Here is a 14,348-nt window from a genome sequence, read left to right on the forward strand (position 1 = left end):
TTCAAAGAGCACCTGTTGGTATGGCTGCCAGGTGTCAGGAAAAGTATACCTCTCAGTGCTGTAGCTTCATTCCAGCTGCAAGAGGAGAATAGGGTAGAAAAGCAATATTCCTCCTAGTCAACCACAGAAGAAAGGGGTGAGTAGGGAGAACCTCTGTCCAATCAACTATTTTTTGGGGGGGCTTCCTTTCTAGCACAAGGTACAGGACCCTGAGGTCTCAGAGATATGGCAGTTGAAGAAGAATTCCAATAAAATCCCTTTGTGTGCTGTACTTTTGTTCACAATCACTAGCCCATTCTATATTAAGCCAGGGCAAAGCCACTCAATGCTAATTATTATTCCAGTATTGCAAGTGTCTGTCTGAAGGTAAGGAACAGTTGATTTTGTAAGACAACCCTGCAGGTTAATCACTGACGTGAGATCTGAAGTGGTGACTTCAAAGCTCATGCTATTAGCCACCGTACTGTACTACTTCATAGTGTCCAAAGTATTTCACAACTCTCATCTTCTTATCCTCACAGAGCATCTTTGTTATGACAAGTTTGGCTGAAAAAGAGACCAAGGTGATTAAGTGGGTCCCATGGCTAAGAGGAGTTGTCCTACATAAAACCCAAAAGTTATCAACTGCGCTACAAGCAGAAATGTTGAATGTCTCTTTTGTATATCTTGTGGTAGTAATGAGAATTTCTGTAGCCTCTTAGCTCAGATCAAAATAGCAACTACAAAGATAGACTGTATCCACCAAGGTGATCAGCAATCATTGATCCTCGCTGAATCCTTTCTAAACATTATGTTGCCACATACACTATACAGAGTTGAATAAATCCAAACTCACAAAATTCTACATTTCCCTATTTGAGAGAACCTTATAAAACAGATACAAAATATATAAAGCTTATATGTAATTACAAAGTCCCAGGGTTTGGCTTTATGATACGAGCCTTATACCTTGCTGAAGCTAAGCAGGCCTGGATCTGGTCCGTGCCTAGCTGGATACGCACAGCACTTTGGGTTTAATGAAAGAGGAAAAGCAGGATATAAATGTTATGGGGGCGGGGGACTAGTTTCCCCAGTCTCCTTTATTTAAGTAATTCAACTGTGGAAGCAAAATGCAAAGCCTAAGATCACCTTTACGAGTATGTTTTTCATTTAAGATTTTAGTGGTAAGCCTGATTACATTTAGAAACATGTATACCTTTTATCACAATTTTCCAAGACGTTTAAATGGAAGAGCTTAATGAAATGGACTATAAGACAGAAGCCAAAAGGTTCTCTGCCTTCCCTACAAGCTAATTATTATTTGAGCAGAATCCATTTTCTGCCAGCTTTTGAGAGAGATGCTGTTTTTCAGTAGAGTGGAGCTAAATAATTCATATATAAAAATGTTGCCACTTTATCCGAGTAGGAGAGTAGCAATAAGGTCCAAAGCATGTATTACAGGGAGCCAAGAAAGATTTCTCACTACTATTGAATAACCAAAGACTGTCTTATTTTTCTTCTTGTTGGCCTGGCGAATAGATAATATTTCTTCCTTTTGAGTAGAAAAACGGGTTACATTTGACCATCTGCCAAGACATGCTAATGCAGGAAGCCATGCAATAAAATTAAATTAAAATTAAAGTAGAGGCATAGAGCAAAGTGAACATGATGTGACCGGAGAACACCTGAAGTGGAAACTTGTGCTTTAAGAAAGACTGCACCAGCTGAAGAAAATAAAGTGTGAACCACTTTTCTTTTTTAGTGACCCCACAGTGCTGAAGTGCTGAGATTGCTGGCGAACAATAGCAGAAAGGGTTTTAAGCTCATGTGCTGCTTGTGAGCTTCCCATAAGAATCTTGCTGGCCACTGGGGGAAACAGGATGCTAGCCTAGTTAGGCCTCTGATCAGATCCCACAGAGTGGCTCTTATGAGATATACCCCTCTAATGGGAAAGGAGTGACACAAGTTGCAATTGCATACCCATTTACCTAGAAGTAAGGCACACTGGACTGTGTGTTTTACTTCTCAGTAGGCATGCATAGGATTGCCCTGGTTGCCACCAGAACTGATCAAGAGATTTGAGGCCCTTTCACTTGTTGCAGAGATAAGGAGCACAGCAAATGTATGCTGTAATATCCAAGGGAGATACATCATAAAATGTGGGGTGGAGAAAACTGTAACTGGCTCAGTTCCCTAGAGTGTTTATGTCTACATACCTGTCATATACTTGTGATCATTAAAATATGCTACTCTCACTAAGTTGTAGCATATAGAATAGGCCTAAGACTAAATAGCAAGCATTTCTGAATTCACTCATAGCCTTTAAGTTAGCAAGCTTTTTTCATAGTTTCCATTTGCTCTTAATCCTGCCAACCTAGCAGTTCGAAAGCACGTCAAAGTGCAAGTAGATAAATAGGTACCGCTCCAGCGGGAAGGTAAACAGCGTTTCTGTGCGCTGCTTTGGTTCGCCAGAAGTGGCTTAGTCATGCTGGCCACATGACCCGGAAGCTGTACGCCAGCTCCCTTGGCCAATAAAGCGAGATGAGGGCCGCAACCCCAAAGTCGGCCACGACTGGACCTAATGGTCTGGGGCCCCTTTACCTTTACTTTTTATTTGCTCTTAAAATATTATGTTAGAGTATCTCAGGAGTAGCCTCTCTATAACAAAGGTTGGTTATGGTCTCACCAAGGATATTTGAACTGATGATCATGTAGCAACTTCTTTGTCTTAGGCTTTTCTAATTACTTTTAACTTCTAACAGTTAACTCGGGGGGGGGCAATCATCCAGATAATGTTCAAAATAGACTTCTACCACCATTCAGAAGAAATATTTACACAAACAAACTGATGCTTTTACACTACTATATGTAGTTCACACCAAAGGACATCTCATAAATATCCTGACTGATAAGACAGGATATTTCTATAATACTCTTGGCCAAATAGTTTATATTGGAATGAAAACACGCTGGAGCAACTGCTGTTAAAAGTTATTCATATCTTAATAGGAAAATATGTTAGAATTGACTATCTCCTTTTCCATTAGCCCTGCTGTTTGCACAGAAATGTCAAGTCTGGCCCAAGCTTTAACCATATGCAACAGTTGTCTTGAGTTATTTGAGTTAAGACCTAGGATTCCATTGTGCCATTTCACATTATTAGGAATGAAGTTGAGCAGGTTGCTACACAGTGGCCAACTGCACAAACCAGAACCAGGAATAGAAAAGTAGCAGCTTGTGTAACTCAGCTTAAAAGAAAGAACATAAAATATATATTCAGGTTCTGGACATCATTGTGATTTAAGGGAGAAAAGAACAAGGTTATATAGATGACACTGAACTATTACCAGCACTATAAAATTTTCAAGGTCGGTTCTATGTCAGCTTGAAAAGAAAAGAGGTATGGCTATGGATACACCATGTATCTGTCAACAGACAGATTACTGGCCATTAACAAATAAGTATTTTTATAACAAATATGTTCATTTTAGTACTCAAATGTTTCACTCCTACTATCCCACAGAAATGAATTGATGCTTATGTGCTTAAGTTTTTGTATTTCATTAACTACTAGAAGCTCTTATCAGTTCACTGGAAAAAAATTGTGTCAAGTTGTTCAGTATGACAAAATTTCTAGCAAGAAACATTTAAAAAGCAAGGCTAGTGTGATATAAACATGTAACAACCCTTGAAAGAACAAATTCCTGGGCAGGAAAATCATAGAACCATAGAGTTGGAAGGGACCCAGAGGATCATCTAGTCCAACCTCCTGCAACACAGGAAGTTTCCATACACAAAATCAGACCATTGGCCCACCTCATTCAGTATTGATGGCATAGACTGGTAGAAGCTTACCTTGGTTTCATGCAGGAGTCTTACCCAGCCCTACCTGAAGGCACCAGGGATTGAACCTGTGACCTTTTTTATGCAAAATGTGTCCTGTACCCTAAGCAACAGCCCTTCCTTTGCAGGCTCAGATTAATACTATGCCATAATGTTTTGTGCTATCTCAATCTCAAGTGATCTATTTCAATACATACATACATATATATATATATATATACACACACACACACACACACACACACACACACAAACAACACTAGAGTTAATTATAATAAACAGCAAAAGCATTTCACAAAGACTTATACCAACAGTAGTTTCACCCATGGCTGATTTTGTGTTGTGGCCATAAAGAACAATTGGAAAGAAATACTACAGGAGAGGTAAGAGAGAGTGTTTGTGTGCATGTGCACTCACTTAATTTTTTTTATTATTCAGAGGCCAACAGGCTGCAGTCTTGTCACTTGGTCAAGAAAGAAATAAACAGTCTTGACTGGCAGTTTCCTGCTGATTGAGAACACCAGAAAAAATCTGAAATGTTATCAAATTTCATCACAGATCATTTTCCAAATAAAGAGATCAAGGATCTGGAAAGATAGACCTTTGTTGGTTCTTCCAAATTTTAAAATCAAATTACTTGTATAACTCCAGCTACTTCTTTTTTGAATTTATTTTTTGTTATCAAAGACAATGTCCAGCAACAGTACCAAATAATCTGTTCATGGCATTGTTTTACAAAAGTTCCTACCAGACAATTATTTTATTGTTGGATGTACTCTTTATTAATGATGAGATGAACTAATCAATGAAATTGCTAACAAAACTCCTATAAAGAAAGGTCTAGACTGAGTTTTGAATCTGTTGGTTGGAGCATATTCAGTGGTCATAACAACATCATCAGTTAAAGGCAAGTACAACTCTTACCCATTGACAGAACTAGGCATGGCTCTTCCAAAAGGTCACTGGATCTTTCAAAGAGAGGCACCATGTTTTAAATTCTGCACATACAAAATATGCTCATGTCACTCAAATTACACAATGCAGCAGTGTTAAAAGTCTTATTATAGTCTATTAATGGCAAAGAACTGAGCCCAAGGCTCATATATGACTCATGGGAGGGACATGTCCTCAAAGAGACAAACAGTATAAAACAACAGGTTCCCTGTTGAATGTGTATCAGTGTGCATGAGTGCAAGTGCATGTAACAAAAGAAGTCCAAACCATGGCCCGTTGAATTGTTCCAAGCTGTATAACCAGTCCGAATGATAAAAGGCTTTCATTTTAACGGTACGTTAAAATGCAAATTCATATCCCACAAAAGCCAACAGTATGGTTGGTTGAAATAGCTTCAAAGTGAGTGTTACGGCGAGCTGTCCTGCTTGTCTTTATTTGTCAGCCTCTGGATATGTGGGGTACTTGACTGTCTCAATTTTCTCTTTTACTTTGTAGGAGGGGTATAAGCCTGTTTTTCCTAATTTTCTATTGACGCCTTTGGAGTAACCATCCCAGTGGTTTCCAGCAACACCAATTATATCTCCAGGTTCCATAGGAATTTCATCAGCAGTTCGGGGATGATGAGCATAAATGGCAATCTGGTTATGAGCATTTTGTCCCCCAAAATAATAGATATCATCTAAAGAGTGAAAAAAGGCTGATGCATCTGGATGCAATGTCTGCATGATTTCATAGGCAACTCGACAAACCTAGGGAAAGTAGTAACAAAAAGCATTAATTAGCAAACAGCATGATAGTACATCAGTTAAGTATTCCTTACAGAAGTGTATTTTGTCCAACTTTCTTTCTTCTCCAATCATTCATAAAGCATATTACTTCAACATTAAGCAAATAGCAATAGAATGCAACAATGTTAATCCTTGTATAATGTTTTACAGAAGCCTTTTAAAACATTCAATTTAAAGTAATTTTAATTTGCTTACATCTGGAGAATGAGACAAAGGCATTTTGGGTTGTATCCAATGTTAATCATACTCAGACCCAATGAAATTAATAGACATGATTAATCTCAATGGGCCTATTCTGAGTATAACTAAACTGGATGCACTTACTTTGTTGGCTTGAACCTGGGACTTTTTGCATGCAAAGCATGAGCTCTACCACTGAGCAACTCACACCACAGCAGTTTATATTATAAGCCCCAAGCCTGACTTGCTGAACCTTAAAAAAGTTTCAGTTAAATAAAAAAGTAACTCATCCTCTGTAAGAAACTTCAGAACCTACTAGAAGCCCAAAGGACATTTACTACATTGGGTCTTCACTGGATCAAATTCAAATTCTTAGTACTACTCTGTGGAACCTCCTTAGAATTGGCCCAAGGCATCTAGACAACCCTCTGACTATGATCTGGCTTGGCAGTGATATCCTTCAGCAACTCCAAAGCTGTCAGGCTTAAGTACAAGCCCTCTTAGAACTGGAGATAGCAATGTCTTGGCAACAGGCCCAAGGCTCTGGATAATTGGAGAATATTAGAATGACTTATAATCTCATGACCTTCAGAGCAATGTGAAACCCTCTTGGTTTTCAGAGTTGCCACTAAATCGATTAAATGGAATATGAATATCAAGTCCAAAGCAGAGTAGCAGAAGAAAAAAGGAAATGAAAAATGAATAGTATACAAGTGCCAGAGAACACGGAAAGAAAAATTGGGCCAATCACCAATTTTTTATTTCCTCTGTATGCTGTAGAAGGTGGTCAGGAGTGGTGATAAATGTTTTAATAAAAGAGGTAGATGGATAGTAGGTAAACAAAATAAATTCAAATCTAGAGTGATCAAACATGTATCCCTTTTAATAAACTTAAAGCATAGCAATTTATCAAAATCTCAGATTTACACATTCCCTCATCATCTATTCCTAACAAAAACAGTAATAACTGTTAATATTTTATAATACTTTAGTGCATATATGATTTATTAAACACTATTTCTGACTGCTTCACTCTGAAACCGCAGTTCTGTGGCCACAACAATTACCAAATATGCTACCACTAAGGCTGAAGGCTAGTATCTCTTTTTGGTATAACAGGTGTCTCATTATAATCAAGAGAGGTTTGACACTCTAAAATTAGAAGTGGGTAACTTTCCCCCCCTCAAAAACAAACACTGCAGCCTTATCTATTACTTAAGCCATTTCTGCTCATTTTTATTTACAAGGAAGAAGCAAAACCATTATCTTTCCTGATATTATTAGGTCTCATTGAGATTAAGATGAATGGTATTTAAATTTCTTGTAGCTTTTTAAAACATCTATTTCATAAATTTAAAAAATCTTGTACACAGGAAAAGGACTTTTGAAAGCACACTGTTTACTTTCAGATATATTTAAAATGGAAGAACTTGTCCTCAAAGTCACAAAATATGGGCATGATCCACTTGTGAACACAAGGCCCATTGAAAAAAATAGGAATTGCACAAGAAAGCAGGCATGTTTTTCCACACTTCAGCAAATTTTTGCTTTGTCTGTGACCAATTCTAGACAAAATAAGCAACATATTCAGTGACAAGGGACACAGACCTGGATACATTACTATAGCTTAAATTCTGTATTATCCAATCTGGTTGGGAGTAGGGCTGTGCTCTCTCCCTCCTCCCTCCTAACAATAAGAAATGAAGATAAGCCCTCACACAAACCAGAAAACTCTTTCAGCTTCACCTGATCTTTCCACTTAGAGCTCAGCTAATTATGCAGAGCCTGCTAACAATCTTAAGAGGGACCCCCATGCCTAGACAATCAAAGAGGCAAAGTAAACAAAGAACTGGAAATCACGTCTTTCTTCCCTCACCAGTGAAAAAAAGAGGGGGAAGAGTTTTTATTTTTGATTTTCTGGGGGTGTTTATGTTGTTGGTTCCCCCTAAATAGCTTTCCTCCACATTAAAAAGGAAGGGTGTTTTTTAATTTAAAGGAGACTATCTTTCTGCTTGCTTGCCCTCCCTTTGATAAAAAGGAGAGTTTGGTGGGATGAGGGGTGGGGGAGTGGGCTTCTGTGTGTGTGGGAATGGAGGGAAGAAGATTTAGCTGGCTGCCTCATGCTGAAATGGGAGGTTGGGTACTATGTGAGAATGATGGGGAGGGTGTTTTTTGGTAAGCAGTGAAAGCAAATGTGTGTCTACTCACAAGCAAGCCCTACTGAATTCAATGAGGCTTACTCTCAGGAAAGCAGAAGAAAGTTTAGTTGAACTCAGTGGGGCTTATGCATGCACAGATTCCACTTAGACCTCTCAGTGCGAAAGCAGATGTAACTTGAATAAGAAATCACTTAAACTACTCTTAAATTAGTTGAAAATATATTAAATATAATATATGGAGGCTTATTTAATATTTTTATTAAATGTACTACTTCCTTACATTTTAAGGCTCTCCACTGCCGCAGGGAGCCTCATCAAGGCCCTCGGCTGCTGCAGGGTAGCACAGTGCACCACCACCACCACGGGGAGGTACGGCTGGACCTTCTGCTGCCATGGGAAGGCATGACAAAGCCCTCTGCTGCTGCAGGGAAGCACGGCGTACCCTCTGCTGCTGCAGGGAGATGTGGAGGGAGCCTCTGCCCCCGCAGGGAGGCCCAACAAAGCCCTCCGCCACCACAGATAGAAATCGTGATGTTGAAAACCAGATGTCGCCCAGCCCAAGTTGGACGGCACTGTCATACTCTAGGAAGAATGGCTGACTCATCCATAATTTGATACTGACCTTCTACACCTCTAACCCAATCACAAAGTATCTGGGAATGAATTATTAGATAACAGTCTGAAACTCTAATGATTGGGGAAAGGGCTGTAGCCACACTCTAAGTTTCCTTAGTCACATGTTATGCTGCTGCTAAAGTGATATGTGGAAAACAGCCTTAAGACTCACATATATGCAGATTTCTATGATGCTCAACTATATTTTTTGCATGCAAGTACAGAATGGTATTGCTGGCTGACTTTCTCAACTGCTACAACTTTCATGATGATTCCAATTCTATGATTCTATAACATACTTTTCTCTTTTTAACCAAGTTTATTTCAAACCATAAACATTAAAAAGCCTTGCCTCATTAGCAAATCTGGTCAATCATCAACTGAAAAAAACAATACAATCGATACTAAAGTAAGCAACAAAACCAAAATTCGAATGGTTTAATTATTAACAAAATTCAGTGTTTGCCTAGCTAAAGGTAGGTGTTTCTTCACCAATACAGAGTCACTACAGTTCACAACAACTGGTGCCACCTCATATTTGATTATCTGTTCTCATACTAAGTTGCTATTTGTGTTGAAAAGCAAGTCAACACTAAGGTAGAAAGTAGAAGTATCGAGTGTAATCTTCATTTGTTTATTTCACTTTTGGAATCTCCTTGTTCATAGGGAAATTAATATATATTTATTTTTTATCCTATTATACTATGAGGCACAGTGTAGAGTGAGGTTCAAGATTTAAACTCATGTTCTAAACTGGTAAAATTGTTGCACATCACCAAATGCTGGTCTGCTATCCGCATCTATCCCCACACTACTGGCATTTGAGAACCCCAGCTTATGTGTGGAAAAACTTTGCAGCAATAAAGGCAACTGGAGATCGTTTTAAAAAACCCCACCTATTTCTACTTTCAAAATCTAATATTTTAATTTGAATTACATCCCAACTTCTGACCTCCAAGGTAGTACACAATACAAGACAATGAAAAATATAAAAAGCTACAGAATTTAAGAGGATTTCTGAATACCATGAAGAATTGATCAGATACTTTTTTCTCTTAATGGAAATGTTACAAAATATACAAATGAAAGATATGAATGGTAAAGTAACAGTACTTTATAGTTCCAAACCTGAAGAAATGAATACTGTAGCAAAGATGATTTATGTGCAACAGAATACATTCTGGGTCCATAATTAAAAGGCTAACCATGAAATGCTCACAGTGAAAGAGGCATTTATTACATTTTTGCCTTGAATGAAGTTAAGAAATGGTTTGTCAAGATGTCAGTCTTTAAAAACAATTTAATGCTTTGTAGTGCATATTGTTCGCTTCTTGATTATAAAAAGTACAACTCTTCAGCATATACTTGAACAGCATACCTGAAAAGGCTTGTAATCTTTTATAATCCTATAATCTCTTCCATCATGCTTAACCATCAAGGCAAATTCTCTGCAGAAAAGGGCAATTTAAAAACCATCAATGCAGGGAGCTAATCCACATTGTGCCAGGTACTGCAGTAGATGGGGAACACCGTAAAACTACTAAGGAAGTTTAAAATATATATTGCATTGCTGTCATGGGAATTAATCCTCTGATACTAAAATGGTGAAAAAGAATGTTCTGTTGCATGGAAAAAATCAAATAGTCTGCAGTCCACCTTCTGACAGAAAGAGAACCTGTCAGTTTAGAAGAGAGTAAAAACCTAACATGGGGCGGCCACAGGAAAGAGGCTGAAGGGAGGATACAGAATAGGCAACAGAGTGAGGAAGAATCTGAAAGAAAGTAAAAGGGAAACAAAGCTTAAGGAAAGAATATAAATTTACATAGATCTAATAAATAAAGTGGCCCTGGAAACAAGGAACTAAGGAAATGGGGAAAAACTGGGGAATAAAACTCAAAAGTGCTTAAGATAGCAAGGATCGCTATGAAAATATTTTTATTGGCAATAATGCTCATGCTGACGGAGAAATCCTATATTAAAGAAACTCTCAAATTTGGGTCAATAATAATTTACAAATATTACTAACAGTGATAGGCCATTATTATTTATCATTATTTTTCTCTTCTTTTTCTTCATTTTGTTCTTTGATGTTATTTCATCTCCCCCCCCTTGTTATATGTACAAATAAAAAAATAATTAAAATACAAACCCTTAAATATTGCAGGGAAACTTTGTAAATTGTTTTAAAATGATCTATCACTGGTATTTAACAGCTCAAGAAAGGAATACAGCATCTGGTTTGATGTTCACTCTTCAAGGTACACTTCTTAGAAGAATACAGGAAAAGAACTGCTAGATTGGTTCATTTAGGCTACCGTAGTTAGTGGTCTCCATTAGTGACATTAAGATGTCACTAGCATGTTCTCAAGCACTATGTGACTGAGAGAACCATCTCCTAATGTTTGTCCACAGAGGCAATATACCTCTGAAGACATATGATCCACAAATAATAATAATGATCCACAACAGTATCCTCTTCATGAATGTGATTAACCCTTTAAGGTTAATTAGCAGCCATCACCACATCTGGCAATCTAGTCTTCCAGTTAGTAACCAAGTTGTTTGAAAAAAGCATTCCCTTTTGTTTGTCCTAAACCAATAGAAAATCAATTGCAGCGAGAGATCCACTGAGTTCCAATGTTCTGACTGTTACGGAAAGGGGGGGGGGCATGTCTTCTTCACCTTCTTCTTCGCTACAATATATCCATTTATTCCCAATTGTCGATGTCAAAAGGGACTAAAATCTATAAAATCCATAGAAAATCAACGTGCCAATTTGCTCAATTTCTCTAGGACTCTATGACACCTCCCCTGTCCTCCATAATCCCTCAAGTAAGGTGCTCTGCCAAGCCTTTCCTCCGGGCAATGCCAGGTGGCAGACTATGCATACATGGACCATTGTCTTCCCATCACCGGCACTCAGGAAGCGCTTATCTGCGCATATCTCCAGCTCTGCATATTCCCCCCTCCCTCCTCCATATGTTAATCCAGTGTAACCCAACCTCTCCTTAATGTATTCATGATGTAACTGGGATGTATTTTGCACTGTATTCTGGGACATGGGGGGAGTTTCAAAAGTTCATGTCACCCCTTTCTCGCTGTTCAATCTTGCCTTGAACCTGTTGCGCAATAAACTTGGATCTTCTGCAGTTTGCTCCTGTCCGGCTGAGCTCATTTTCTTCCGCAGGGACCCACGGACTTAGTCCGATGAGCTGGGTGGGAGAGTAGCCCCGCACCCAGATTTTAGCCGTAACAGTTGGCCGCCCAACGTGGGGCATGCGGTTCTCCCGCGTTGCTGACCGGGGGCCCCGAAATCTTCAGCCGGCACCGGGCCATTTTGCCTGGGAAGATCCTTTGGACCCCCGGCCATCTTCCGGGCGGTAATCAAAAGCCCCAGGAGTTCAGCCGGGGAGCAAAGAGGGATCCAGCCGGCTTATTCATCGATCCCGGGATCATCATAGAAGACACGTGAGTATAAGGAAAAGAAAAAACCCAGTGCACTGGTGGGAAGGGGGTGGAATCTCCTGGCAACTGAATTCTCTGCCCTCCTCTCTATCGCTCCTTCTCGCCTGTCTCTTGGTCCAATTGGTGAGAGAGACCGTGGACTGCTGCTCGACCCAAAAGGGGGGTTCTGAGCTCTATCTCTTTCTCCTCTCAAACCCTCCAGTCAGCCGCACCAATTGAGAGTCCGAAAGTAAGACGGAGAGACCCGGCTTGGAAAGACAGCCGACTCTCTGCAACGGGCATCTCAGTTGAAAGCAAGGGGCTGGAGTTCTTCTTCCGAACTTCCCGAGCGCCCTTACGGAGGGGGCAGGAAGGGGTCTTGCTTTCTGTCTCAATCCCAGCCGCACTGGTCGGTGCCACGTAACACGTGTATCGTGCGTGAGCCCGCTTCCAAAAGCAAGGGGGATTTTCGGTTCAAAACTCTATCCAGGGATCACCCAATCTGGCACCGCACGGCACGGGCGTTCAGTAGGGCCCCTTTTCCTGAGATTGTGACGATAGGTAGGAGGTTGCCAGGAGGGATAGCCCATGAGGAATTGGGCGGGATCGGCAGAGTGGAAAAGGACCCCAGGTTATTAAATAGGAAATAGGAAAGGAATAGAAAAGGAACCGAGTGGGTGAAGCTCGTTAAATTGTTAGGAAGTTGCCAAGCAACAAGGAAAAGAAAAAACCCTAAATAGCCCCCTGTACAAGTTACCCAGATCCAAATCAACCCCTCTCTTTCTCCCTTCTCTATCCCAGAAAAAAGAAAAAACAACAACAAAAAAGCAACAACAACAACGCATGCATATATAAAGGGGTACCCAGTCAACTAAGCATTGTGAGCCCTGCCAGTTTGGTTAACTGGTGGTGTTTGAAGAGGCAAGGAGGCTCTTAAAACCATGTGGGACCTTCCTACTAATTTCACTTAATGAAGCCAAAGGAAGCGGCCCAACTCCTTGCAATAACCAACTAAAGGATGAGAATATATATGTTTACATGTTGTCTGTTATGTGTGTTGTGTGTTAATACATATATGAGAATACGAGAATATGTATGTTTACATGTTGTCTGTTATGTGTGTTCCTTCTGTCTCTGACAGACTGCCTTTCTTAAGTGTGCATAGTTTAAACTGCAAGCTTGCTTCAAAATTTTAAATCTAAGGAAGGCATGCTGGACCTTATCAGTCCTAAATAAGACAAATTGAGAGTGAAGGGTGCAAATGTTTACCCCACCTCTTGCTTTGCCGCAACTTTTGAGATTGTGAGTCTACAGTCTATTTTGGAATGTGAAGTTAACCTAATGTTTCTGCTGCAAAAGCGTAGTTGAGCACAACTGCTCTCTCAAGCTAAAATGCAGTGTCTGTATTTCATTAAGCACATGCCTATGAAAATAGGTGTTCTTTCTAAGAAAATTGTTAATAAAAGGTAGAAGCTTCGATAGACAACAATTGTCTATCTATAGAGTCCAGTCCTGATATCAGTCTCTAAGATCAGCCAGGGTTTCCTGGCTTCTTATTGGAAAATGCCTCTCCCACTTGTTTCAGTCTCTTTCAGGTTCCCCCCCCCCTTTCTTACTTCCGTGCCGAGTGAATTTACTCCCGAGTAAGCTTCCTTCAAAAAGGGGGGGGCACATTCTTTGCTAAAGGTACCCTGCATCTCACTTTCCTATGTGTAGTTATTAAAATAATAGTAGTAATAATAATAATAATCTAAATTAGGCTTACTATTCCTCTGCAAGTTCAGGAAAAATTGTTCACTTTTGTATTCCCTTTAAATCAAATCTATGGCTGTTTTAATTATGCTTAATAAAAGATCCTCTCCCTATCTTAGAAAAACTGTTCACTTCAATCTTCCTTTAAATATCATTTCACTAGGAACTTGCATTCTTTAGTCTAAGGAAGTAAACTCTCACTCAAACTAGCTTCAAGATCTGCTAAAAGGGTTCTGTATAAAGCTGGGTACTTTTATTTTCCTCTTCCTTAGTACATGATAGGAGCATTGATTGTGCTCTCTTCCCCAGTAGTGCCTGTGTACATAAGTATGTGTGTGTCTCTTTGGTAGTACAAATCTTGCTGTGAAATCTTGCTGTGAACCCTATATTTTGGAGGGTTGGACTAGATGACCCCAGGGTCCCTTTCAACTCTCCCAATTTGTGGCTGTGTGGAAGGACATGTGTCCGCAAGCATTGGAGGGTAATTCTTAAGTTCTGGTGTGATGATGGAGTTGAAATTCAGCCTAGCTTTGCTCTTTAGTTTTAAAAGGTGAGAGGTGAAGCTGTGATGTTTTGAAGCACAACTGGTAATATCAAGCATTTGAGTGATTACGGTGTTTATCATTTTGTCTAC

General features: G+C 39.6%; 1 protein-coding gene across 1 annotated transcript in view; it reads right to left on the reverse strand.

The window, feature by feature from the left end:
- Positions 1 to 4,211: 4,211 nt before the first annotated feature.
- Positions 4,212 to 14,348, reverse strand: part of FUT8 (fucosyltransferase 8) — a 91,893-nt gene continuing 81,756 nt past the window's right edge. Inside the window, exon 10 of the mRNA XM_053385883.1 lies at positions 4,212 to 5,525. Within this exon, the coding sequence (XP_053241858.1) occupies positions 5,208 to 5,525 (318 nt within the window). The 3' untranslated portion in view covers positions 4,212 to 5,207. The remainder of the gene's footprint in view (positions 5,526 to 14,348) is intronic.

Source organism: Podarcis raffonei, chromosome 1 (assembly GCF_027172205.1).
Source record: "Podarcis raffonei isolate rPodRaf1 chromosome 1, rPodRaf1.pri, whole genome shotgun sequence".
NCBI classification, from domain to species: Eukaryota; Metazoa; Chordata; class Lepidosauria; order Squamata; family Lacertidae; genus Podarcis; species Podarcis raffonei.